Below are 26,232 nucleotides of genomic sequence, written 5' to 3' on the forward strand. Positions count from 1 at the left end.
TTCGTATGCCTGTGGTTCTGCCATTTTGTGCGACCGGTGTGACTTTAGTGTTTCACCCTGTTTCACCCCTCCTTGCGCAAAAATCGCGCGGTAAAGTTCACGATCAGTTTTTTCCCTCCTGCTGTTGAGGGGGAACGATTGTTCGATGGGAAACCTGGGTCTTTGTATCTTATCGAAGCTCTAACGACGCAATAAAGTTTGCCGGTTGAAGAGAGTTTCGAAAGATATATAGAATATATCGCAATTTGTGAACTTGGTCTTTCTAACGACGCAGCTCTTTAGCAGATTGTTTACACAATCATCGCTGTTATCGGTACGAACGCATAAAAGTCGCGTGGATCAACGATGATGTTCCTTGTTATCGTCCCTCGTTGATCGTACGATTTTTTTACACGAGACAATCGTCCAAGATGTACGCACTTGCGTCTATAAACAGTCGATTGTAAAACAACGTGAAATGGCTGTGGGACAAAAGTCTCGTCACTGATCACAAGTTTTGGTTCGATTCGGTTGGAAAGTTTATTTTCTCTTTTTCCCCCCTCTTTTCTTTATATGAAATTAGTCGCAGATAGTTGTAATCATCATTTTACACTTACATGCGATCATGTCATCCAAGGTAAAATAAATTAATATATAATATTAATCTAATATAGGTTTAAGTTACTCATTACCAAGTAAAAATATTAAATGAGCAACACTTGGATTTTATTTCTTGTGCTTGATAAATCAAGTATCAAGTTACAATGAAATAATGCAGAGTATAAGATGTTTCGACACTCAGTACTTGTTTAGTCCTGTATAAAACAAAATTTAAAATAAGATGCTATGTAAAAAACATGTGTACAACTACAAGATCACAAGACTAAATATAAGCTAAATATAATTCATATATAATATATAATTCATATTTGTATGTTAGCTTCTTGTAATTTTATATATCATGTTTCTTTTACCTAGCATTTTAATTAAAAATTTCTTTATTTGGCTGAAGAATTATTAATGAGTGCCGAAACATCCTATACTTTATATTTATCATTACCCAATGTATTATTCATTTAAGCCTTTTAACAATTTTATTTGATATTAATCTAATAGTAAAATGACTAATTAATATCATTAATTTTATAAATAAAACATGTAATACAAATATTTTCATTCTTCTTTTGATTTTCAGAGAGAGATCAAGGCAACTGAACAGGAACTTGCTTATCGTGAGAAGTATTTTCATGGTACAAGTTAATGTTATAATATAATTGATATAAATTTTATATAAACTTACAGAAGATAGTTAAACAACAAATAAAACAATTATACAACTTTAACAAAAGATATATGTATTTATATATTTATTAATTATTAAAGTATAAATAATGATATTTTATACATATTCAAATTAGACATCAATAACATTTTTCTTGTATTTATATTTTTAAAATTATAATAATGTAGATTATGTATTTTATGTTTAGATATCAGAGCCGTTAAGGATAGACAAATAGCATGTACTTCATGTGGTAATGAATTGAGTGTTGAGTCAAAACAAATCTTCTCTCATCCATTGATGGGAATATTGCAATGCGAAGTAAGATATTACATTTTATATGTAATGTTAAAAGTATTTTTTTGCTTGAAATAATATAAAGCAAGAAAGTTTAGGTAAATTGTTTTCTAATATTAATTTTGTAACAAATGTAATTTGCTGCAGACATGTTGGAATCATTTTAAAGAAGTAGATGCGGCCTTTGAAGATGAAGATGAAGATGAAGATGAATTTCAAAAATATTGTTACATATGTGGTGATGATAAGAAACTATATGAATGTGGCAACGAAGACTGTGTTTCGGCATTTTGTAAGGTAAGGAATTTAGCATAACTTTCAACACATATTAATCACTATTCATACATATATGCATAAATAAAGTTTCTGTTAAACATTTTCTATTTTTAGAAATGTATAAAAAGAAATGCGACTATGTCACTATTGCATGCAGAAAAGAAGGATTGGAAATGTTTCATATGTAATCCTAAACCAATCTGGGACTTGAGAGCTGTGTGCGCTGCTGTAATGGACACTTATAAGTAAGTAGAATCAAAATATAATTATTGCTTATGAAACTTCTAATAGTGATAAAAATGCATTTTTACATATTTATAAATTTTTTAATTTTCAAATTGCACACTTAAATCTTTAGGAAAATAATAAATAAATTTCATTTCCTTCTTTCATGAAAAAAATGAACATTGCTATATCTCTTCTCTAAATTTTAAACTTTTCTTGGAAAGCAAATGGAAATAAATTTATAGTCACATCTTAAGATATTAGAAAGGAGAAGAAACAATCTTAAACACAAACAAGTTAAATGTGCCACTTGAAAATTAAATTATTGCAACTGACACATATGTTTATATATATAATATCCTTTCAATCTTGATATTAAGTTAGTTTTTATTTAGTTGTTTTATCGAATGATAACTCGATAGGATTATCCGTATCACTAGAAATTTTATTTTTCCATTTTAATTCATTTAGTATTTGTATTTCTGATTGGTCAATCAAACGCTACTCTATTTCAAGGAGAAAATTTTGGAACACAAGCTTGAAAAACTATAGTTATGAATAAAAAGTTATATAAATATTTTTATGAATAATTTTTTAACAACTTTGTTATTATAATATTTTGTTTCATGAATTTAAAGACATCCTCTGTGTGTCCCAAATATATGTATATTACTAGTTGATCACTACTTGATTGTTATTGTTTATGTATGTTTTTATTAGGAAACTAAAATAGCTTAAGAATAATTTATATAAATTAAATTGCATGTTTTAGTAATATTTAATGTAGCATGCACTGTTTTGTAATTAAATATATTGTATAATTAATACTGTTAGTCCGTTCTGTTATAACATAATTTACTAGAAGGAGATTGTTAAGAAAATTATGTTAAAGCAAGATAAAAAGAAAAGAAGAGCAAAGTAAAATCTATCGCGTTTCTAGCTACAGATACTAAAGTTTAATGAAGATTAAGAAAGTTTAAGAAAGCTTAAAGAAGATGGGGGACATGCATGTGTACATGATACTCTACCATGTCCAAAAAAAGAGGAGATATGTACATATGGAATGGATCTTCTGTTTCAGAAAGGGTAACAGGAGAAACACCAACAAGATTGAAAGACGTGTGTTACCATCTCAAATACAAAAAATAAAAAAAGCCAGAGAAGTACAGAAGAATTTGCGAATGTTATGTGATAGTGAGGAGGATGATAGTTCTTCTGATGATAACACATTTGTAACTCTGAGAGCCAAACAGAAAATAGACCGTCAGCGTCTTATGAAACAAAATGCAAACCTTAATCGGCAAAAGGAGGTAGTGGAAGTGAATCTAACAGATTCGTCTGGAAATGAAAGTCTATTTAGTGCAAGTGATTCAATATCCTATAATCAGGATAAACAAAAAAAGAGCAGAAAAGATCAGAAAACTAAGTCTATACAAAATAGAAAAATATCGAAAAATAAAATTTCTAGCGATTCGGATGATAATTCTATCGATTTATCGACCAATAAAACAATTAAACAAAAGCGTACAAGTAAATCTAATATCAGTACTGAAAGGATAATAAGCAATCGTAATTCTACATATTCTGATAGTGAAAGTGATAAGAATGTTTCTACAAATAAAGCATCAAATATATCTAAGAATCTTTCAAATACTAGACTGCAAAAGGAGGATAATAAAAAGGAGGATGCTACTTCTTATGATGCAAAGTCAACTAAGCACAAAGCAAAGAAGTATCAAGATTCAGCTAGTGAATCTGAAGATAAAGATATCAAGTATAAGAAACAAAACAGCAAGAAGCAGTCCACAAGTCGCACTACATCATATAACAGTAGTGAGGAAAAGAAGCGCAAGAATAAACATAACAAATCATCGAAGAAACATCTTTCCAATATTCAGGAAGATGATTCAGATGCTAGTTCCAGCAAAGAATTTCAGAAGATAAAACTTCAAAAGGTGAATCACAATAAATTCACGAGGAGAAGATTGGCAGATTTAGAAATAGATTATACTAAATCGGTCGCTGAAGAAGATCCTGCAATCGAAAGCAAAGAAAATAATAATGACCAAATAGATATGAATCTTGATAATGCGAAAGAATGTGTAAGTAATTGTAAAGCAATAGTTTCAAATTTACAAAAATATATCAATTCTATGGAACAATTATATGGTGAACAGGATGAAGAGCAGTTTATGCTGAAAATGATAGAGAAAATTAATAAATTGTGGCCGAATTTGCAGAAAGTACAGAAAAATTTAACAACTTTCCATCAATCTAAAAGTTCTAAGAAAAATTTAGTTAAGAGATTACCCAAAGAAGTTAATGATAATGAACAATCTTTGAAAGAAACCAATGTACATGAAAATCGTACAACGAGCGAAAACAAGGCTCGCAACTCCGGAAATGAGCAAGAAGGAAGTTCTAAAAATGTCTCCGAATGTGATAGCGAAGAAATATTTTCAGGAGACGAATCGAGAAGATTGCAGAAGGAGCAGACAATTCAGAACAATGATACATCAAATACGGAAAATAATGTAAATGCTAATAAAACTAAAAGCAACGAAGATAAAGAGTTAATAGATTCATCGGAGAATGAAGATAATGCGAATAAATATAATGTGGATTTACAAAATAATTTGTCCGATTCTCCAGTGCTAAACACATTAACAGAGAAAAAAATAAAGAGCGCAGAACAGTCGATTAAAACCCAATTATTTTCAGAATGCATTAACAATAATGATACACTATTAACAGATAAAGATATTGATTCTAATAATAAACAAGCCGAATCAGATACTGATGTTCTTTCTAGCGAAATTGAGATTGAAGATTCTCCTTTGAGAAACGATAATCGAAAGACGATATTACAAAATAGCATACAAAATGATTCTGCAAACACAGAGAATATAATCAATGAATCAATGGATCTATTTGAAACATCTTATCTTAAGGCAGGAGAGAATGAAACTGAAGCACCAGAACCGGCTATAGAAATGGCTACAGAGACGAATTATGATAATCCAGAATCTTCATCCAAAATAAAATCCTTGGATACTTCCTTGCAAGATAAAATTTCAGACAAAAACGATAGGGCATCTCTTTCACTTCGCGATAATGAAGAGGAGAATTTGTTTGATCAGATTACTCCAAAGAAAGTAACATCTGCAACTAGGGAGGAAATTTCTGATAATTTGGACGAACTCGATATATCCGGTAAAACTAATATCGATATTGACTCTCTCGATGATGCTGAAGCATTGGCGAAGAAATCTCTCTTAGAATCAGATTCTGATTTGGATAACATATTAGACGCAAACGTAGTTACAAAATCAACTGAAGGTTTAAATATAGATGATCTTAATCAAATCGGAATTGATAACAAAGCGGAAGACGATGATTTTGACGTCAATAGTACCAGTACATTAATATTATCATCATTTTTAAAAAAGACGAATACTGATGATAAAGATAAGACTGAAGTCGAGAACAAAAATGACAATCGACAAACAAATGGGAAACCTTTCGAAGAAACGAGTTCTTTGAATGATGATGTCAAGGCAGAAGAAGCTGCCAAAAAAGCTCTCTTAGAATCAAATTCGGACGAGTCTGCAAGTTTATCATCGTTGGATTCGGGAGAGAATGAAAACAAGAAGACCAAATCAAATTCTTCCAGAGAAAATGCCAGATCGAAACAGGCACTTTTAGCATCTTCCAACACTGAAAGTTCCAGTCCCGAGCCAACTGTAGAAGTAGAAGCAAGTGATCGCTCAAAGAATTTAAATGAGAGAGCGAAACAGGCACTTTTAGCATCTTCCAACACTGAAAGTTCCAGTCCCGAGCCAGTTGTAGAAGTAGAAGCAAGTGATCGTTCAAAGAATTTAAATCATTCTAAACGTAATCACGAGAGTGATGATGACTCTATTGTCTCTAGAGTGAAAAGGAAAAGACTTAAACTTAACAGAAACCGTTGGGACGATAAGAAATTAAGAATGCTTTGCGAAGTTCGTTTAGAGCGATTAAGCAGGAAAGATCTTAGACGTTATTCGCACGCGTTACAAAAATCAAGAGAATATCTGGAACAAAAGGAACTCAAAAGGTATCAAGATCTTTCTCTAAAATCTCTGCTTATTGTCTTGCATCATTTAAAGTAATTTAATTGTTGTTTCACTAGAGAACTTCAAGTATGATATAACTACTTATTTAGAACATAGTTGTATCGAAGTAGTAGACTTAAATTTTGTATGTGAATATGTGTATGTGAGAGATTATTATTATTATTATCATTATCATCATTATTACTATTAATTTTGATTATATTTGTTATTAATTGATTTTTTCATATACAAATATTTTTATAGTAATATAAATATAAAGATGTATAAAAGATGGATAAAAATTATATGTTATAATATAATCTACGAATATATTATAACATAAATTAGTTTTATTAATATATTAAATAATTAATACTCTCCATACACAAATATGTTATAATCTTATTAGCGTTATTTTTGTTACTATAAGATACGATTTATAAATATGATTTATAAGACCAATGTAATATTCTATAATGCAGGACAGTGCAGTGAAGTTTTTGAAATTTAATATAGCATTTTCAATTTGAGAAGTTTGTATGTTTGATTGCGTGAACAGATGCATACAAGAGTGTATAAAATGTAGTTTTCTATTTAGGAAAAAAAAATAATACAATAATATTGTTATACAACGATATAACATTATGTATTTTCATACAGATGATGATATTTCAATTCAATTTTTCTCCAAATCTACAAAAACATAGGAGAAATTTCTGTAGCAAAGTGTGTGTTATTTAATTATTAATCATATGATTATATAATTATTTGTTATACACTTTTGTACAAATCTGAATATATTTAATAAACTCTTTTCTTAAATTAAAAATTTTTTTCTACTTTGAAAATTGTTTTTTCTACCGTTACGAGTTTATCTACATATAATTTAAATAACATAATTATTTGGATTTTTGCTCATAAAATCATTATTATTATTATTCATATTTCTTGAACGAAACAAGTTTATTTACACAATAAATTTTTTTTAGCAAAATTTATCATATTAGTTAATTATTATCCTTATTTCCATTGTCCTTTACAGTCTTATTAATCTGGATAAACTGGAAAAGAAACGCAAGAAAAATGCAAAGAAAGATTCCGATTCGTCGTCGGTGGATGATGATACGTCCTCAAAAGTTTCGAAAAGTTTAAATAAACGAAAAGGAAAAGAAACAACTAAAGAAGAATCTTTAATGGATCATTTAAAAAAAGTAGAAAATGGCGAAGTCTCGACATTTGTAGAAATGGATTCTAGTTCTGATGAATCGATTCGAATACAAAAAGTAGATGTGCCTGTATCTAACGAAGCTTTAATATCAGAGGCAAATAGAATTGCGAAAGAGAATCTATTAAATTCCTCTGATTCAAATGGTAAGTAATTCGTTCTTAGGAATATTGAATATTTTTTAATAAATATTGGGTATTTTTAATTTACATTAAGATATTTAAAATGCAAATCTCCGCGATTTGTAAATTTATTGATTTCTCGAAATTAAGAAATAAACATTAGATCTATTTATCTACAAAATTATATTTCTTATTTAGCTCTTATTAATATCAATAATTGCTTCATTTAGATAAATTCATTTCATAAATTTAATGTTGTATGGAAAAGCACATTTATTATACTTTTGCGACATTTACTAGTTTTTATTGATTTGAATTTCTAGAAAGAACAAAATTACTTTGTTTTGTATATAATAATTATTTATATAATCATTAGTTTATTCTGAATATTTTACATTGTATTATTTAAATCTAGAAAAAGAAGTAGTACTGGGCAGCGATGATGATGTAAATAATGATGATAAGAATGAAAAGGCAGAAGAAAAGAAAAAGAAACACGATAAAAAGTCTGAAGAGAAAACTTTAAAGCAAGACGATGTAAGGCCTTTTTTAAATAAAAGAACTAAAAAAAAACATTTTATAAAAAACTAAACTAAAAAATCATTAAAATAGAAGTTTTGCTTCTCTTTGCTATATATTTATATCTAATTATATCGTTTATTATATTGCGAATCTATTATATACAATAAGATTACTTGAAAAAGTACTAATTTCGTTCAAAAATATTTTAGGACAAAAAGGAAAAAAATGACAAAAGTAATTGGAGGCGAAATAAATTGCTGACAATGAGATTCTCCGATACTGATTCTGATGCTGAAAAGGAAAAATGGGAAAAGAAACAAGAAAAATTGGCGAAAAAATCGGAAGAGAATAAGTAAATTATTTATCATTTAATCTTAGACACTATAGGTGACTGAAAATAAAAAATTTTTTATTTTAATTTTTTGCAGCAGCGACTCCAATGATGGGGAAAAGAGAAAATCTAAGAAAAAGAAGACTAGGCGAAGAATCATAGATTCTGATTCGGATGTCATAATAACGGATTGCAGTATAGATTCTGATAACTCTTCTAAGGCTTCGAGTACCAAACAAAGTTCAAACGATTGGGTTGACAAAAAAGAAAAAGAAAAACTAAAAAGGAAGAGACGCAAACGGGGCGAGAGCGCTTCGTCAGACACGGATTCTTCGCTTGCAGAGAAGAAGTAAATTTATATACATGCTTTCCTCTACATATTCGTAATTCCATCCTTAAATTAATAATATTATGTAATTTATAGGCCGAAACCAAAACGTAAGCGAATTAAGAAGGTAGCATCCGACAGTGATAGCAGCGTCGAGGAAATAAAGAATTCGCAAGAGTCCACACCTGGCAAAAGTGGTCGAAAAAATATACGAAAAGTTCTGAAAGATAAACAAGTAGCAGAGGATACAAAACTAGCTGCCAAAGAAGAGGAGGAAAGGCTTAAACGTATTGCTGAACGTCAAACTCTGGTAGATTCTGAGATGTTACTACAACTTTTATTATATGTATATGTATATTCTCTACACACATAATGTTATCTTTTGTGTAGTACAATGAAATGTACGAGATGAGACTTGCTGGAGAGGAAAAGGTTGAAAAGCTCGTTTTAGATTTCGATACAGAGACAAAAAAGGAGCTCGTTAGCGTGCATGAAGAATTAGTGAAGCGTCTAAAGCCACATCAAGCGCAGGGTATTAAATTTATGTGGGATGCTTGTTTCGAATCCCTAGAAAGAGTAAAGACTACATCCGGATCCGGATGTATAATCGCACATTGCATGGGTCTGGGCAAAACACTGCAAGTAATCGCTCTGACGCACACACTTTTATCTCACGAGGAGACGGGCGTCAAGACGGTACTGATAGTTTGTCCGCTAAGCACAGTGCTTAATTGGTTAAATGAATATAGAACATGGTTGAATGATTTGGATGATATCGAGGTGTACGAATTGACAAAGTAAATATGAATTTAAATTATATTTGTGTTAATTAAAATTATTTTGCTATTTAAAATTTTTTCTTGCCAAAGAAAGCGACTGTGAGAATTTTTTATAACAAATACTTTGTTGGAATAAAAAAAATCAAACAACACTTTCAGGTTTAAGAAAAATTTTGAGAGAAAATATCAGCTACAGAGATGGCAAAAGACTGGCGGTGTGATGATTCTCGGTTATGAAATGTTCCGTAATCTTACGGGCGCAAATAAAAATATCCGGAAGAATATGAAGCAAGTGATAGATGAATGTCTAGTTGATCCAGGCGCGGATCTCATTGTCTGCGACGAAGGTCATTTATTAAAAAACGAAGATACTGCATTAAGTAAATGCATGCGAAGAGTGAGGACTCTGAGACGCATAGTACTCACCGGGACGCCGCTGCAAAATAATTTAATTGAATGTGAGTGCTTTATAAAGAATTCTTGTGATCATATATTTTTTTAATAAACGCAAATATGTCATACTTATTTCAAATTTATAATTTTGCAGATCATTGCATGGTACAATTTGTTAAACCCAATCTGTTGGGTACAAAGAAAGAATTTTTAAATAGATTCGTAAATCCAATAACGAATGGTCAATTTGACGATTCTACTGCTTATGATGTTAAATTAATGAAAAAACGCGCGCATGTATTACACAAAATGTTAGAGGGTAGTGTACAGAGATTTGATTATTCCGTGCTTACACCGTTCCTACCACCCAAACAGGAATATGTTATTTTTGTCAGATTAACAGACACGCAAGTTAAAATGTATCAATATTACTTGGAGAATCTTGCGAGGTATAGATCATTTCATATTTTTATTTTCTTCTATTTTTTTACGTCACTTGAAATTATTGTAATTACTTTCATATTATTAATATATATTATTAATATATTATCTCATATGCTTCTTCCTGTAGACGTTCCTCTACAGGTGCAGGAGGAAGTACTCTTTTTGCGGATTTTCAGGCGTTACAGAGGATCTGGACGCATCCCATAGTTTTACGTTTGAATGCAGAGAAAATAGAAAAAGCAAATGAAAAGAAAGAATTGAGTGACTCGGAGGGATCATTGGTAAATTTTATTAACGATGATAGTGACACAGGAGGGAGCAACAGCAGCAATTCAAGCAGTGACAGTGATGTTGAAGCTATTGATGATGCAAAAGAAAATATTCCCAAGCGCAGAACAAGAAATAACCCTGGTGGTAAGTTTTTATAATAATTTTATAATATTTGAACACAGTGTTTCATGTAATTTATAATATTTAATATAATAAAATTAATAAAAAAATTAAATTACTAAAAATAAATAAAAATACATACAGTATATATAATAATATAATAATTAAAAAATAAAGATGTTAAATAAATCGAATTTTAGAAGAGGAGCCAGAAGAAGAAACTAAAGAAGAGACTCGAGAGGCAGAATGGTGGTCGCAATTTGTGCAATCTGAGCATTTCGAAGACATGAGAGTATCTACTAAACTATTACTTTTTTTTGGAATTCTAAAGGAATGCGAACAGATTGGTGATAAAGTGTACATATTTTATTAAACAAAATTATACAAATAACGATTATGCGACATTATTATATGTTGCATTGTTTTTCGACAGGCTTTTGTTCTCGCAATCTCTATATTCTCTCACTTTAATTGAGGAATTTCTCCGAAAGATAGACGATGAGACTCAAAACAATGCATGCGTGGATACATTGGATAATCATACCGGAAGTTGGTGCTTAGGTCTTGATTACTTTCGGCTTGATGGTCAGACGTCGGCTGAAAATAGAAATATATGGTGTAAATTATTTAACAAACCTACTAATACGAGGGCAAGATTATTTCTCATATCCACGCGTGCCGGAGGATTGGGAATAAACTTAACCGCGGCTAACAGAGTGATTATATTCGACGCCAGTTGGAACCCTTCTCACGATGTGCAAAGCATATTCCGGATATATAGGTATATACTTCTTTCGACATTTTCTGTTATTTAATTTTACCTATTATATTATCCATCAAATATATATGTCTAGAAAATAATGAGAAAAGGATAATAAGAGAATATAGGAAAATAAAAAAGAAAAATAAAAATTTTATGAGAGAAAAAAGTAGGAAGGAGAGGGAAGAAAATAATACATGGCTAGGAAGCAAAAGAATGAAAAAGGAGGGAGATAATTTAGAGAGAGGAAAAATTAGAATAAGTTATGGAAAGAGATAGAGATGGAGAGTGGAATGATTATTTTAAGGAATTTTTTTGAAAGGGATGGAGAATAGAATAGTTAGGAAAATGTATAGGAAGATAAACAATGTGGACGGCAGGCAACGAAAAAAATCATAAGAAGGGAGGGGATTACGAGAGCAATTGTAAAGATGAGAAACAACAAAAAAATGGGAGATTAGCCGCGATATTTCGGCGGACGTATAGAAGTATGAGAGAAAAAAAATAGTTGAGAGAATAGTAGGGATAGTAGTTCCAAAAAAGATTAAGAAAATACAGAATGATAGAAGGATTACATCATCAAAGTATATGTGACAGAGTGTTAGCAGAAAAGTTAAGAGAGGAAAGTGATTCCATTAAGGAGGAAGCTGATTCCATCAAATCAAAAACTGAAGGTTCAAAAACTCGGGATTCGAAAACTGAGTACTATTAAAAATATTTATGTATTGAATTAGTTATTGTTAGTAATAAACAACAGACAAGTAAGGAAGAAAGGGGGAATTAATAGCATTATTTTTTGTGGATTTGAAAGTGTTGATTTGGTGGATAAGTTCAAATTAATACAAGCGATAAGAAAGAGAAATGGAGGCAGAAGGGTCAGGTAAAACAAAGAGAGATGGAGTAAAATGAGAGTGAAGGGAAAGAAAGGGATTTGAAAAAGAGATTTGAATTGCTGAATTATCTGATTAGAGAGAAATTACAGAGAGGAAAGTGAGGATAATAGGAAAAAAGATATAGAGATTTGAAAAAAGATTAGAAGAAAAGAAGGAAGGTGTATTCTGGCGAGGAATTAGTGAGAGGAAATTAAAATGAGGGTATTTATATAAGTTATTAATCATTATCTATCAAATCAGTCGTTTTTAATGATTTTCAGGTTCGGGCAAAAGAAGCCGTGTTATATATATAGGTTTTTGGCTGCGGGAACAATGGAAGAAAAGATTTACAATCGTCAAGTAACGAAATTGTCGCTTTCGTGTCGAGTTGTGGACGAGCAACAGATCGAACGGCATTATAGCAATCATAATCTAAATGAGTTATATACTTTCGAAGCGTATAATAATGCAGAGAGACCTACATTAAATTTACCTAAGGATAGACTATTAGCGGAAATATTCTTGAAGTATAAGGATGTCGTGGAAAATTATCACGAACATGATTCTCTATTGGAGAACAAAGTAAATATTTTTTTTTATCAAAAAGACAAAGTGTATTCGTATTTTCTATCAATTAATAAATTTGCATTTTTAACAGGCCGAGGAGGAATTGGATGAAGAAGAACGCAAACAGGCTTGGTTGGAATATGAAGAAGAAAAGAAAGGAAAACCGCCGATAAATCCGATGATGAATGTGGCTTATCAAAATAATATATTACTGCAGCAGTATAATATGATGATGAACACCGGACAGACTGGTTTAATGCCTCAAGATTCTTTACAATTCCAGTATGACAATCTCCAAAAGTTTATTCGTAAAGATGTAAGCATCTTTTAAGAATAGTTAAAAATATTAAAGTATGCTAGCTTTCACGAGAGAATTGCTTAAGTAAATATTTATAATTGCGGATTTGTGTGTGTAGTACCCCAATGCAACTGCAGAACAACAAAAAATAATGACAAGTCGAGCTCTAATGGAAATGTACAATTATTGGGAAAAACAAGCTACATTATACTCTAAGCAACCTGTGAGAAATGTAGCACCTATATCGGTATTGATCTCTTTTTTATCTTATTTCTATTAATATGTTGACTGTCACGTGAATTTTGTACGGCTTACCTAGCAGCTATAAGTAGAATTTTCATTGTTATAAATATAATGATACAATATGATAATTACTATCAGATAAGCTATATATATTATAAATACATAATTTTTATTTATAATTTTATTTTTCTATTTAAAGTAGAAGTAAAAATTATTGATAACTATTATTATATATATATATATATATATATATATATATATATATATATATATAATTGTTCAACAACGCACTTTTTACTCTACATTATTATCTAATTATTTATATTATTTAAAATCTTATGTTCAATGACACTCATTTTATTATAATCAGTTTTAAATTTAATAGCACCTGTCATCGGTAGTCATTAAGATCTCGCCTCATTGAGAAAACAAGTTATGAGTGACCATCATGGCAGTCAATTTGTTGAAATATTATTATTATTAATAACATGATGATATTTAGCAAACTAATCTTGAGAATAGCTGCTGTAATTTTTCTCTTTTTCTTTCTTATACATTTTTAAATAATCCAAATATATTTTAAAACAATATGAATTGTATGATTACGATAATTATATTATTATGTATGACATTTTACAGAACTTTCAACAGAGGCCGATGGTTGTACCACCTACTGCGGGCAACAGTAATACACATGTGAATATAATTTTATATATATATCGAGTCATACACTTTTTCAATATATATTTATCATTTCTGTCTGTTTTGTATAGCAGCAGCAAGTCTCACAATTAAATCAATTACTCACGTCGGGGCAATCAGGAAATTATGCGATCGCGAATAAACCCGCACAGCCAAATCTAGTATCGGCGCAAAGGACAGATCTAGTACTAAATCCATATCGAACATCGAGTAATAATGCAGGCGGAAAACCAAGCGATGATATAATTGAAGTATATATACGCTGCTCTATATATATATATATATATATAATTTTATTTGTGTGCAATGACAATTGAATGATACGGTATTTGAATTTACAGGTGATGCCTACTACAAGTAACGCCGGTGTGTCAAACGTACAAGTAGCGATACAACCAACTGATAACAGTAAGAATCAAGAGGAGTAAAATTATCTCCCCTACGCGAATAATTCATATGAATTATACAGTGGTATTATTGGTAAGTGATATAAAGGTCGATACACCGTAAAGCGCAACGCAAGTCGTATACGAAGGTATTATTTACATTTAATTTTCTATGTAATATAAAAAATGCTAGGGCCGTTTATATTGTATTAAGTTCAATTATATATTATTAGTTTATATATTATTTTAGTTTCGCGTGTGTACGTAAAGCATAATTAATTACGTTTATATCGTCAAAATTTTATTACGTATGGATCGTAGTGATCAAAATAATGTAGTCAAATGCATCTGAAAATGTATTGTTTTTTGCAGAATGAGGCTTTACTTTACATAAGCGTTTAGGGAAACGCATATGTATTTTTTAATCCATTGTTAGTACATTTAATCGGTCTTCATTTTTTGTTTTATCATTAGGTATATATTTATTATTATAAATGTGTATATATATAGAGAATATCTATTTTCCAAACATTTTTATAGATATATACACATACATTTACAACAATAAAATATTCTGTATATTTATTTACCTTTTCTTACGGCAAATAGAATGAGAATATAATATTCATAATTATATTTGTTTCTTTAATTATGTTAGTAATCAATAATTTATTACATGTCATACATATATACAAGCATACAATAGACAAATATAAGTCTCGTAAATATTTAAGATATGGATATAACACATAGAGAGGTATTAAACATTGCTTTGATATAGCCTAAAATCTTCAGTATCTTGGAAGAACGTTTCTCCACCCATTTTTTAACAACGATCTAAGATATTTCTTTGTGTTTAACATTTTCGGTGAGGCTGCTATATTAAAATCTTCCGCCCGATCAGTTTTGTGATCGTATAATTCCTCTGCGATAATGATGTCCCAATCTGGTTTGCATGTCTCGTGCGCAAATGGTAACCATGCTGTGTAACGATAATCGTTGGTCTTCAAAGTATAACCCATTATAGTTATCTCCTTCAAACGAGGCTTATCGCTATTGGGATGAAGCGTAGGCTGTATTTCCGGTCTCGGATATTGACTGAAGGCCGCTCTTTTCCAAGATACGTTCTAAAATGTTTGCAATTGTACAAGAAGGATAAATCTTGTTTAGTACAAAAAAAGAAAAAAATAATTAATTGGAATAAATGCCTTACCTGACATCTTAACGTATTTTCTACGAGTGGTAGAAGCGTAATACCCTCGCTACAAGGATTGGACGTTACCTTCCGTGAAAAAGAAATATTTTTCGAGCGCATTCGATGACTTTCATCGTCGTTTTGACATATTGGTACGGGGACACCCGCCAAATCCGCGATTGTCGGAAATATATCGACGAGTTCGACGATAGCGTTCGTAACTCGACAATAGTTTCTCCTCAACTTTCTAGAAATATGTAACGCATTGCTCTCCACAGATTTCTTATATCTTTGTTGAACGTATGTCTCCGAAATAATTCTTTTATACTCGCTTGTATTATATTTTGTACTTCTCCAAATGTCGAGTTCTCTTTCGTCAAATATCATGTACTCTGAATCCGTCTTATCTCTCATTTCATCATAATTTGTAATCTGCGTTATATTATATCTCGTATGCATAGATCTAATTATATCGTAATTATCATCAGTATCAAACGTGACTGTCGGAATCGATATTATCAGAGGTACATGTACAGCAACGTCGAAGTTACTATATTTAGACCAAATAGCGTGCTCTCCAAGTGCCCAACCTGTGCGTTTAATGTTAAATTAATATAATTGCATGCATATTTAACTTCATTGATTAAGGAAAAAGAAGCATACCATGATCGGATGTTAATATTACGATAGTATTCTCTCGAATCCTCGAGACATATAGCTGGTGTATAAGTTTGCCAATCATATTGTCGACATAAGATACGGCTGCATAGTACGATTGGATAATTAGTTTCCCATACTTCTCTGAAAACGAATAATTGGGAAATGATTAAGAAAAACTGTAGATGCGCGCATATATACGTTTATAAATATGAAATAAATATATCGATCGGATATACTTGGTATTCTTTCCCATGGAAATTTCAACTTTAATTTCGCCACATCCCTCCTCCACCGTAGATCGGTCCAGGGATTATAAGCGACGTTATTTACATTATCCGGCCATAGATACGGCTCGGGCATTTTAAACTTCCGTATAGGGTGATATTCTGTGTAATTATATTTTTTTTCACATATCTGGTTATTAGGATTAATTATTATGATTATAACTTTCTTTATTATGATTAATAAAGAAAGTGATCTTTGAAACATTAATCTGTATTTTTATTATCGATATAAAATGTACTTAGATAACGTTCAGGATATTTCAACGGTATGTGAGGCTTTTGAAAGCCGACAGCTAGAAAGAAAGGATCGTTATCCTCTCTATGCTCGTGTATGAATTTTCTCGCTTCTCGTAACGTCTCGATATCGGGTAATGTTTTATTTGGCATGGTTGATACACGTACCGGGCATACCTGTATAAGCATAATCCATAAAAGATTTGTGTATATAATTTGTAACATATAAGTAGAACAAATATTATTTTTATTGCGTATTACAATATTCGTCGCTGGTTCCGATTGTGGGCTTGTTTTACAAACAGGAGCATTTTTATACCGATCTGTATATGGATGAAAAGGCCTCTCGGTCCACGAATAAGGGCTGTCATCGGATCCATTAGAACTTATACCTATAATAAATATATATACTTGTAAACTTTATTTTATTTTTCTTCATATTATTTTGAGCATTTTCATAATTTGCATTCAAATAGCATAATTTTAATATTAATATAAATTGAATGATTTATATTATAATTATATTTATATTTATATTTATATTACAATTTTTAATTCAAGATATGTATGTAATTTTCAATGTAAGACAAATATGTGGAATCAGAGATATGGAATATATATGAAAGAAACAAAAATATAGAATTGCACAGAGTATCTATTTATCTTGTAAAAAAAATTCGCTGATTTTGCGGTTATTTTTTAAAATCAAAATTTCAGATAAAAAAATATCTGATTTTTTAGTGCAAGTTCTAAAATAAGTTTTTTCATCATATGCATTTTCCAACGCTTTTCATTTATGAGGGAAATACACAGCTTAAGTCTCAAGCGCCAAATTTGCAAATATATTATAAAAAAATTGAATAGTAGAAAAAGCATTTTTCACTTATATAATATTTTTTTATATTATATAATAATTTTATTTTTTATTGAAAATTATAATAAAGAATATGTACTGCGCATATTCAATATTTTGTTAAAACATTAAATATATGAACAAAGATAGATGTATATTTATGATTATTTTAAATACATAATTTACTTGGTTTATCGGTTTAAATACATAATTCGCTTGGCTTATCAGCGGGTAATTTGCTTGCAATATAAAAGCAAAATTATCACAAAAAGAATTTGTTTTTTAAATTCCCCGAGTTCTAACAAAATTCCACGTTTTTCAGAAAATAGATATGATTGCATCTAATTTTTTTACCTGGATGAAATACTTTTCCTATGGACATTGTAGTGTATCCATTGTTTTTCAAATGCTCCGGTAACGTGGTGTAATTACCGACTTTATCGCGCCAATAACTGTAAAAGTCATAAAGCCGAAGAGTGTCCGGTCTTCTACTAGTCAGGAATGAATTTCTGCTGGGCGCACACAAGGCTTGCTGCAACGAAAAATCCAATCCTTTACCGAATCAAATGATGAATCATTGATCAAAAATCGATTATTTTGAGAGATACCTGTGCGAATGCTTCGGTAAAAACGATACTATCCTCAGCCAAGGCATCTATATTCGGTGTGTATGCATTGGTATCACCGTAACATCCCAATGAGGTCCTTAGATCGTCGACAATGATCAGTAAGAAATTGGGACGTGTCGCGGCAATATCTATCAGCGTTATTACAATCAGATTGAAGTAGATCAACATCTTGCGATTTATAATATAACTCGGATAGAAAATGCATTAGCATCGTAATTCTGTCTTTGGGATTTGTCACATTTTGAAAAATCCGCTTTACTCGAAATTCCCAGAGTTGTCCAAATTAGCTTCAAAAAAATCGAAAGAAAAACAATATTATTTCATCATTAAACATCTTGATCAAAAAATTATAATGGAGCCAAGTAAAAAGGTAATGAAAAAAGACAAAGGAAAAAAGAAAAGAGGAAGAAAATGAAGTGAATAAATGGTAGTGTAAAAAAGTGGTATTGTATTCTGTATACATATAGAGTGTTTCTAAAAAGATTATCTATTTTGTGAAATAAGCAATTATAAATAAAATATTTTTTTTAAATATAAATAAATAAATAAATAATTTTTTTAACAAAATATATATTTGGTGGATATAATTTAATTATTAGTTTCTATGACTAATATCTATAATAAATATCAATATCTATTTAAATCTCAAAGCGATCAACTGTTTCGTGGAACACATGTTCAAGCATTGTTTTTTTTTGAACCGCTTCAATATACGGTTTCAAAGATCAGCTATATCTCTAATTCTATAATATACTTTAGATTTAATGAAACCCTAGCAAAAAATTCTAATGGTGTTAAATCAGGAGAACGTGCTGTTCATAGTTGAAACTTCACAATGCAAAACAATTGAATTTTTATATGCAACGATATAAATGAATTTATGAATGAATAGTAATGGACGTATCATATCAGTAAAATTAAAAAAAATTATATATATATAATTTTTTAAAATCTAATTTAATCAAAGGAGACAATCACTTTAAGAATGCTCTGTATATAAAATATAAGTATAATTATATATTCTTAGAATTATAAATTTTGTTGAATTATAAACTCTCTCTCTCTCTTTCTCTTCATATACAAAAATACGTAAAGTTTCCCGATAAAGTAAATTCTCATTCATGACAATCGATCGAGTGATCGAATCCTACGATAATAATAGGCGTTTTCCAGCTAGTGACACAGAGGACACAGTGCAACACAGTGGATCGCTCCATCCTTGTTGATTGCCGAATGTAAACAAGGACAAGATGATTAAACTGTGTCCTCTGTGTCGCTAGAAAATGCCCAATATTTTTATTATTGAGAACAAAAGATAAAAAATCGGTATAAACATACGTATAAACATACATACATTCATGAAGAAAAAAAAAAAGAAGAGGAATCGTCGCGAAAAAAAAATCTGAATTATACCAGTCATATACCCTCGTCGCCCTTCCCCCCGCTTTGCCAGTCTTCGCTGAACGATCGCCAACGAACGGCGCTCGTGTCTCGTCTCGATCGCGACCGATGCCGTCTCTCCGCTCCTCTCCGCGCCCCGACTTCCCCTGCCACCGAATCAGCTGATTATTGTTTTCGTTCTTCCGACGCACGAAGCAGTAGGTGGTCCAGTGGCGCGGCGCGACGTCGGTGCATGGTACATATACATAACATATTATATATACATGTATATATATATACGTATATATTACACATACCTACATGTATACATACGTACACTAACGCTGTAACGTAAGCAGTGGCGCAAATTTCGCCCGCTCCGAGAAACCTCCGTGGGAAAGGGCGGGCAGAGCGCGTCTTCGTCGGCGGATAGATCGTGCGTGCGTGCGTGCGTGCGTGCGTGCGTGCGTACGCGCGTGTGTGTTCGTATTAATAGTCTGTGCGTATATCTCCGATAGCTGGCGAGACAAGTGGCTACTGGTAGCGCGAGCCTCGCTTCGTTTTTTCGCCCTCCGAGGAAGACAAGAGAAGAGAAGAATCGGCCGAGGAGATTGACGATTCTCTCTCTCTCTCGCGCGCGCGGAGTGACATCATCAGCCGCTGTCGTCCGCTGGGTTGTCAGTCGCTCTCGGAATGACGCAGTAGACGGACGACGGCAGTGCGCGCGGAGTGCAGTGACGGATTCTCTTTCTCTCTCTCTCTGTCTTTCTCTCTCCCACCCCTCCTCCCCCCTCTCTCTCTCTCTCTCTCTTCACGCACGATGAGAAAACACGTCGGTGAAGTCTCGCGGTGAAGTAAGTTCTCGACGATCGATTACCGAGCGATCCTAGGGGGTCCTAGCACGGCCCGAGCACGCGCCGATAATAACGACAGGCGAGATACTCCAACGATAAATTTTTCTCCTCTTCCTTCCTTTCCGCGATACACGCGAAATCGAATCGGAGCGGAATCTCTCGCTTTTTTTAACGCGATTGCGTAAACGCCTCGTCGTACGTTGTATATCAGATCGAGGGGGATAATAACGCTTCGTCGTCCCTTTCTTTCCTCTCCAACCTCTAAATCTACCCGCTGGTTTATAAAGAGCGATATTCGTCACGTCCCCAGCCTTCTTCTCTTCCTCCTCGTTCGTGACTTTCTCGTCGATTGTCCCTGAGCGCGCATTCCGCGCACAGCTGTGTGCTCGCGTTGTGCAACAACACGCATCCCTCCGTCCCTCTCTCTCCCTCCCCGCGACGATGGCTGGCAAAATAGACCGCCTCTCCCCTCCCCTCCTCGCCCCCACCTCCCTCTCCTCCTCCTCCTCCTGTCATTCGCGCGTTACGTCCATTCCCACCGACCAGCCGATGCACTTTCCCACTTTTCGAGCGCGTTGAATAATGCACCTCGTGACGACGACGACGCTCCGTGGAGTTTCGTCGTCGCTGACGACGACGACGACGACGATTGTGCTGGTGATTGTACGACGATAACGAATGCCGAGTCGCGACGAGCGATAATAATGTCCAACTCGGATGGCTCCGATAGTGGCGATGGTGGTGGCGGTGATGGTGGTGGTGGTGGTGGTGGTGGTGTAACATACCTTGAACGAGAGTTCTTTGTCCTCGTCTCCGCGCGAGGATTACGCGAAACGTCACGATTCGGCACTCGTATCGCGCGCTCGTCTCTTTGTTTGTCCGCCGCGCCGAAAAAGGAAAATATTATCCCTTCCTCCCGGTGCCTTTTTCTACCTTTCTCTTTTTTATTTTCGTTCTCTGTTTCTTCCCCTCTTACGGCCAGTATCCGATCGCTCGTCGTTTACACGCAGCGTTAGCAGGGGCACGCAAGTGTGTCTCTCCTTTGTCTCTCCGCTTTTGTTTTCGTGCCTCGTCGATATTGTTGTAAACGTCCTGCGATTGCTCGATGACAAGCTTCTTTCGCGAATTATGTTACTGGCAGTTATTTGTATTGTTATTGTCGCGCGCCCCTTGGATGTAATTGACGGATATAAAACGCGAGATTTAATTAAACGTTGTAATACAATCGTTTTTTAATAAACAACTCTCTAGCATAATTTATTGCGAATAAAACCTTTAAAGTAAAATGAAATATAAAGTGTTTGTAAATTAAGTTCTCTTATGACATCCTAAAAAAATGTAATTTATATGAAGTTTTTTATTTTAAAGTATTTACAATTTCTTCAAATGAGAAAGATATATTATTTTTAATTTAACAAATACTATATCTCTTTTTTTAGTTTATTTAAAACATTAGAAACTAATATATTTTTTTGTGTAATAATAAAATTGTACTTTGCAGATAGGTAAAATTAATTTAGAATTAAAAAATGTCTGTGGAATCACCAAGGCGAGGTGCGTATAAAGGAGCTCAAATTGTTTCACCTCAACCCATAATAGACCGATCAATTATTGATAGCGTTGCTGGAATTATCAATGATATAGTACCACAGGTATAATGCTAATTATATAACACTTAGATTGCACTAATTTTGTTTTGACTTTAAGTGCGATTTAAATATATGTCTGTCTTTATTTATTTAGAAATAGACATATATTTAAGTCTAGCTTAAATCCAAAATAATATTAGTGCAACCAGACCTTAGAGAGATATTGTAGAATCTATATCTTGCATATTATTTTTCTCTAATTTTTCATAGGGATACGCCGGAGCATCTAACTCTGATAATAAGGAAACCATATCATGGGCACGATTTGAATACGCAGATATAAATGACCCCGCTTTATATCCCGATTACAATGAAGGTTCCAGTACGCCACCTCTCTTATTGGTGCTAGGATATACAATTGGTGTTCAGGTGAACAATTTATGTCAATTTGAAATTTATTTTGCAACTTATTAAATTTAATGCATTCAATGTTATTTTTTTTTCATAGTTTTATATATTTAGTGCAATGTAATGTTTGCAATAATCATTGAATTGTATGTAAATATCAGGTGTGGCTGATAGCAGCGACGGGAGAGGCAACGGAAGTTCTATCATGGCGACAAGGCGTGATTCGTACTCTTCGAATTCTACCAAATCCAAAGACTGATGACGAACACGTCGACGAATTCGAAGCGAAACGGCCGATGGTAGCGGTCTGCTCCGAGCCGGATTCGACTCTTCCGGGACCAAAATTTTGCGATGTTAATTTCATCTCCTTGAAGACCGGCGAACCGGTGCACAGCGTAGGATTTAAGAATCCTGTTTGCGACGTGTTGGCAAACAAGCGGTCTGTGGTCATAACGTTATTAGAAAAAATTGCGGTCTTCGATGCCAGAACATTGCAAAATAATATAACAATCACTACCTGCTATGCCAGCCCTGGCCCAAATCCAAATCCTGTCGCTTTAGGAACCCGGTGGCTCGCTTACAGGTACGGAAATTTTATTCTGCGCTTTAATTTTGTAGTACATTCCCTGGAAAAAGATTGAAAATCTGAAATTTTTAGAGATTTCTTTTGTACTTGAAAAAATTAGAGACACAAAGAATTTTATTGAGATTCAGCAAATTTTTTTTAAGAATTCTCTCTGATAATTTTGCTTTAGTATTGTAAACAATCAGCAAACTAAGCAAATTATGCGTTTAATAAATGTTGTAAATATCTATTTTTGTTTATATTTAAAATATTGAATATGCATATTACATATTCTTTATTGTAATTTCTAGTGATAAAAAAAAAAATAAAAATTTTATGCAAGTGAAAAATATTTATCTACGTAAATTATTCAGTTTTTTTTTTCAGTATATTTACAAAGCACTAAAAAAAACTTGAGAGGTTTTATGTTTTTCTTCATATGTGTAAAAAACGCAGGCACTAGAAAACTCTTTAAAATATTCTCTTTATTTAGAATTTTGAGTAAAAGTACTTGAGAGATCAAAGAATTTTTATACAAGATTTGAATAGACACTCTATTAAATAATCACCTTTGATGTTTGCAGCGAGAAAAGATTAATACCCGCAAGAAGAAGCAGTGGCGGGTGCGAAGGAGAGGGTGTGCAGAGTTACACAGCGACGGTTTTGTATGCAGCGAAGTCATTGGGTAAAGGTCTTCGTGGATTAGGGGAAACCGTTGCTTCGAGTCTGACCGGAAATTCCGTATCACCAATGACTGTGAATAATGCGAGCAACGACGTGACGCAACCGGGCGTAATTACAATATTGGACCTTCAAATCGCGAGAGACGAGAAGGAGTTGGATGACACGAACGCGGAAGCTGTAATCGCTCATTTTACTGCTCATAGCGACGCGATCGTTGCCATGACCTTCGATTTGACCGGCGCGTTATTAATGACAGCCGACAAAAGGGGACACGACTTTCATATATTTAAGATTCAGCCGCATCCCGGTGGGCCGACATTAGCAGCAGTGCATCATTTATATATTTTACATCGTGGTGATACCACTGCAAAAGTACAAGTATGTTTCTGCTATTTTGCCGTTTATAAACTAATTAGATATCTTGCTCAAGATTATTTACATTATTAATTATACATATTATTAATATGTATAATTCAATAGCAGCATATTATAATTTATGTAAACGAAAGTGAAAAAGGTCAATTAGGTTTTATCAAAATTTCTTCATTTCAAATCATTCTGTAATTTTCCTTAATTTTATTATATGTAGCAACTTTAGTTTCATTTTTTTCAATAAAAACAAATTGTTACTTTATTTTGATACATTTGAAAAATTTAAATATTGTAATAAAGCTTTTTAATATTTTTTTCTTTTTATATTTTATCAAGAGTGATGTTTCTACTATTTGAAAACAAAACTCTTCAAGCAATGCTTCTTTAAATTTATTTACAAAAGTATTTACTATTTACACATTTGTTGTGTCAGGATATGATATTCTCGAGCGACGCACGCTGGGCTGCAGTCTCAACTGTAAGAGGTACCACACATGTTTTTCCTGTCGCGCCATATGGAGGTCCTGTTGGTGTTAGGACACATTCTACGCCTCACGTCGTCAACAGGCTATCAAGATTCCATAAGAGTGCGGGTTTAACGGACGACGGTACTCGATCCCATTCCCCTGTGTCTCACGCGGAACTACCTTTGTCCATATATCCGTACTCGAATCCGAGACTTCCACCATATCCTCATCCAACGATACTGCATCCTCTGTCGCAAATTCGACAGCCGTCTTCTTTAAATCAAGTCAACAATTCGTCGCAGCCGAGGTATTAATTTTTCTCAGAAAACTAATTTTACTGAGAACAATAAGCTATAAAATAAAAGTGTAATTAAAACAATATCGTATATTTTACATTAGTAGACCACAACAAAGACAACGGTTACATTCTGACGATAGCGGAACTCTACCATTAAAAATTTGCGCATGTTTCGCACCACCGAGAGCTTGGATATATGCACAGAGGGAGTCCAGCAGCAAGGTTGTCAAGAGAGCAGTCGATTCCTTGTTCATCATGGCATGTCATGGAAATATGATACAGTATGACTTAGAACCTAAGCCAGTTGCTGGTGCGTTGTAGAAAATATATTTTATTGCATACATTTTTTGAAAAAAAATCATGATTTATTCCTTTTTCTTTCTCATTATCTAACGCTTTTTCTTATTTCAGGAGTGCCAAAGGAAAAAGTCTGCGATGATACTATGATTGAATTGGATGTCGAAGCGAAGGGCCAGTGGCCGCTTTGCAGGGTGCCCAATTCTTCCGAACTCGTCCCACCGTTGCCTCTATCCAACCCGTTACTCAGTGTCACGTTCGCACCAAAGAACAACCAGGAACTTGACACAGCTGAGGATCGTTGGTTGAGTCAAGTAGAAATCGTCACTCACGCTGGACCGCACAGGCGACTGTGGATGGGACCACAGTTCGTTTTTAAAACTTATAATGCACCTAGCGGGTTGGTTTTCAATTGTTATCCATTAATCGCGATTTGTTTCAATTTAATGAAAATTAATTCTTACTAGTGTTGCTGTCAATTTGGTCGAAGCGGAAGCAGTCGAGATTGGAATCACCGGATCACGTCCAGCGAGATCGAAGCCCGTTAACATGCCCCATGCGGCGTCCAGGCCATTGATGCCAGTTGTCATCGATGGATCAGGAAGTGAGTGTATCGTAATCGTCGATCACAACTGAATATTGCGAAAATCGCATAGCGTGTTTTAGTTTTATGATAAGAGAACAGTCTTTTATTGAAACAAAGAAACAAAATGAAGCAATTATTTATAACACAATCCATTCCATTTTGTACACAGGCAGTTACGAGCAATCGCCGAGATTCATGGAGGCTTATGGTGATCCTCTAGACAGCGAAAACGTAGCTGTTGGTAGCTGCGAGAGTCAGCTGAGAGAGGATCTTGCCGAAGCTATGCTCGAGATATCCATCGCATCGCATCGTGCCCCAGGTAAGTGCGTTAATGATATAGATTTAAGTTTTAGTGAAAAGCA

The 26,232-nt window shown here is 33.0% G+C and overlaps 3 protein-coding genes and 1 long non-coding RNA gene across 13 annotated transcripts in view; 2 read left to right on the forward strand and 2 right to left on the reverse strand.

Moving 5' to 3' along the window:
• Nucleotides 1-16,601, forward strand: LOC145970826 (uncharacterized). 2 transcript variants are annotated; one of them, XM_083097823.1, is made up of 23 exons: nucleotides 1-616; nucleotides 1,175-1,229; nucleotides 1,470-1,582; nucleotides 1,706-1,855; nucleotides 1,949-2,079; nucleotides 3,141-6,155; nucleotides 7,196-7,524; nucleotides 7,916-8,037; nucleotides 8,232-8,374; nucleotides 8,451-8,702; nucleotides 8,778-8,991; nucleotides 9,072-9,478; nucleotides 9,620-9,918; nucleotides 10,008-10,302; nucleotides 10,425-10,711; nucleotides 10,888-11,044; nucleotides 11,121-11,468; nucleotides 12,601-12,901; nucleotides 12,978-13,202; nucleotides 13,303-13,431; nucleotides 14,067-14,123; nucleotides 14,201-14,380; nucleotides 14,471-16,601. In XM_083097823.1, the coding sequence occupies exons 1-23, from the start codon at nucleotides 605-607 to the stop codon at nucleotides 14,555-14,557; spliced, it is 7,308 nt and encodes a 2,435-aa protein (XP_082953949.1). In that variant the 5' UTR covers nucleotides 1-604; the 3' UTR covers nucleotides 14,558-16,601. The 2 variants fall into 2 exon arrangements, with proteins under 2 accessions (XP_082953949.1, XP_082953950.1); XM_083097824.1 differs by having other exon boundaries at nucleotides 14,204-14,380.
• Nucleotides 15,141-21,063, reverse strand: Ids (iduronate 2-sulfatase). Its single transcript, XM_083097835.1, has 9 exons — nucleotides 19,784-21,063; nucleotides 18,350-18,657; nucleotides 18,096-18,273; nucleotides 17,150-17,280; nucleotides 16,894-17,065; nucleotides 16,607-16,756; nucleotides 16,374-16,511; nucleotides 15,729-16,300; nucleotides 15,141-15,642 (listed from the first exon to the last, which is right to left on the reverse strand). The coding sequence occupies exons 2-9, from the start codon at nucleotides 18,536-18,538 to the stop codon at nucleotides 15,307-15,309; spliced, it is 1,866 nt and encodes a 621-aa protein (XP_082953961.1). The 5' UTR covers nucleotides 18,539-18,657; nucleotides 19,784-21,063; the 3' UTR covers nucleotides 15,141-15,306.
• The window catches only part of LOC145970827 (uncharacterized), a 27,030-nt gene continuing 20,572 nt past the window's right edge, over nucleotides 19,775-26,232 (forward strand). For 2 of the 9 annotated variants that reach the window (XM_083097834.1, XM_083097832.1), the window contains exons 1-10: nucleotides 19,775-21,942; nucleotides 22,106-22,256; nucleotides 22,464-22,622; nucleotides 22,763-23,184; nucleotides 23,751-24,228; nucleotides 24,656-24,996; nucleotides 25,092-25,297; nucleotides 25,399-25,684; nucleotides 25,752-25,888; nucleotides 26,040-26,189. In XM_083097834.1, coding sequence (XP_082953960.1) covers nucleotides 22,134-22,256; nucleotides 22,464-22,622; nucleotides 22,763-23,184; nucleotides 23,751-24,228; nucleotides 24,656-24,996; nucleotides 25,092-25,297; nucleotides 25,399-25,684; nucleotides 25,752-25,888; nucleotides 26,040-26,189 — 2,302 coding nt within the window. In that variant the 5' untranslated portion in view covers nucleotides 19,775-21,942; nucleotides 22,106-22,133. Of the gene's footprint in view, nucleotides 21,943-22,105; nucleotides 22,257-22,463; nucleotides 22,623-22,762; nucleotides 23,185-23,750; nucleotides 24,229-24,655; nucleotides 24,997-25,088; nucleotides 25,298-25,398; nucleotides 25,685-25,751; nucleotides 25,889-26,039; nucleotides 26,190-26,232 lie in introns of all 9 variants that reach the window. The other 7 variants (XM_083097833.1, XM_083097826.1, XM_083097827.1 and 4 more) reach the window with 6 other exon arrangements.
• Nucleotides 22,409-24,966, reverse strand: LOC145970830 (uncharacterized). Its single transcript, XR_014438626.1, has 3 exons — nucleotides 23,736-24,966; nucleotides 23,119-23,227; nucleotides 22,409-23,042 (listed from the first exon to the last, which is right to left on the reverse strand). It is a non-coding gene; the product is annotated as an uncharacterized LOC145970830 (long non-coding RNA).

The sequence above is a fragment of the Camponotus vicinus genome, unplaced genomic scaffold (assembly GCF_025532165.1).
Source record: "Camponotus vicinus isolate PSW18456_S1 unplaced genomic scaffold, iyCamVici1.0 SCAF_4, whole genome shotgun sequence".
Lineage (NCBI taxonomy): Eukaryota > Metazoa > Arthropoda > Insecta > Hymenoptera > Formicidae > Camponotus > Camponotus vicinus.

Excerpts from the sequence above, each read along its gene's own strand:
- LOC145970826 (XM_083097823.1), top strand. Across the intron at positions 9,919-10,007 it reads GCAAAATAATTTAATTGAAT|ATCATTGCATGGTACAATTT; the intron begins GTGAGTGCTTTA and ends ATAATTTTGCAG. Across the intron at positions 10,712-10,887 it reads AACAAGAAATAACCCTGGTG|AAGAGGAGCCAGAAGAAGAA; the intron begins GTAAGTTTTTAT and ends ATCGAATTTTAG.
- Ids (XM_083097835.1), bottom strand. The coding sequence starts at position 18,538 with ATGTTGATCTACTTCAATCTGATTGTAATAACGCTGATAGATATTGCC. Across the intron at positions 16,512-16,606 it reads TCCATGGGAAAGAATACCAA|AGAAGTATGGGAAACTAATT; the intron begins GTATATCCGATC and ends ATTCGTTTTCAG. Across the intron at positions 16,301-16,373 it reads AATATTAACATCCGATCATG|GTTGGGCACTTGGAGAGCAC; the intron begins GTATGCTTCTTT and ends TTAAACGCACAG.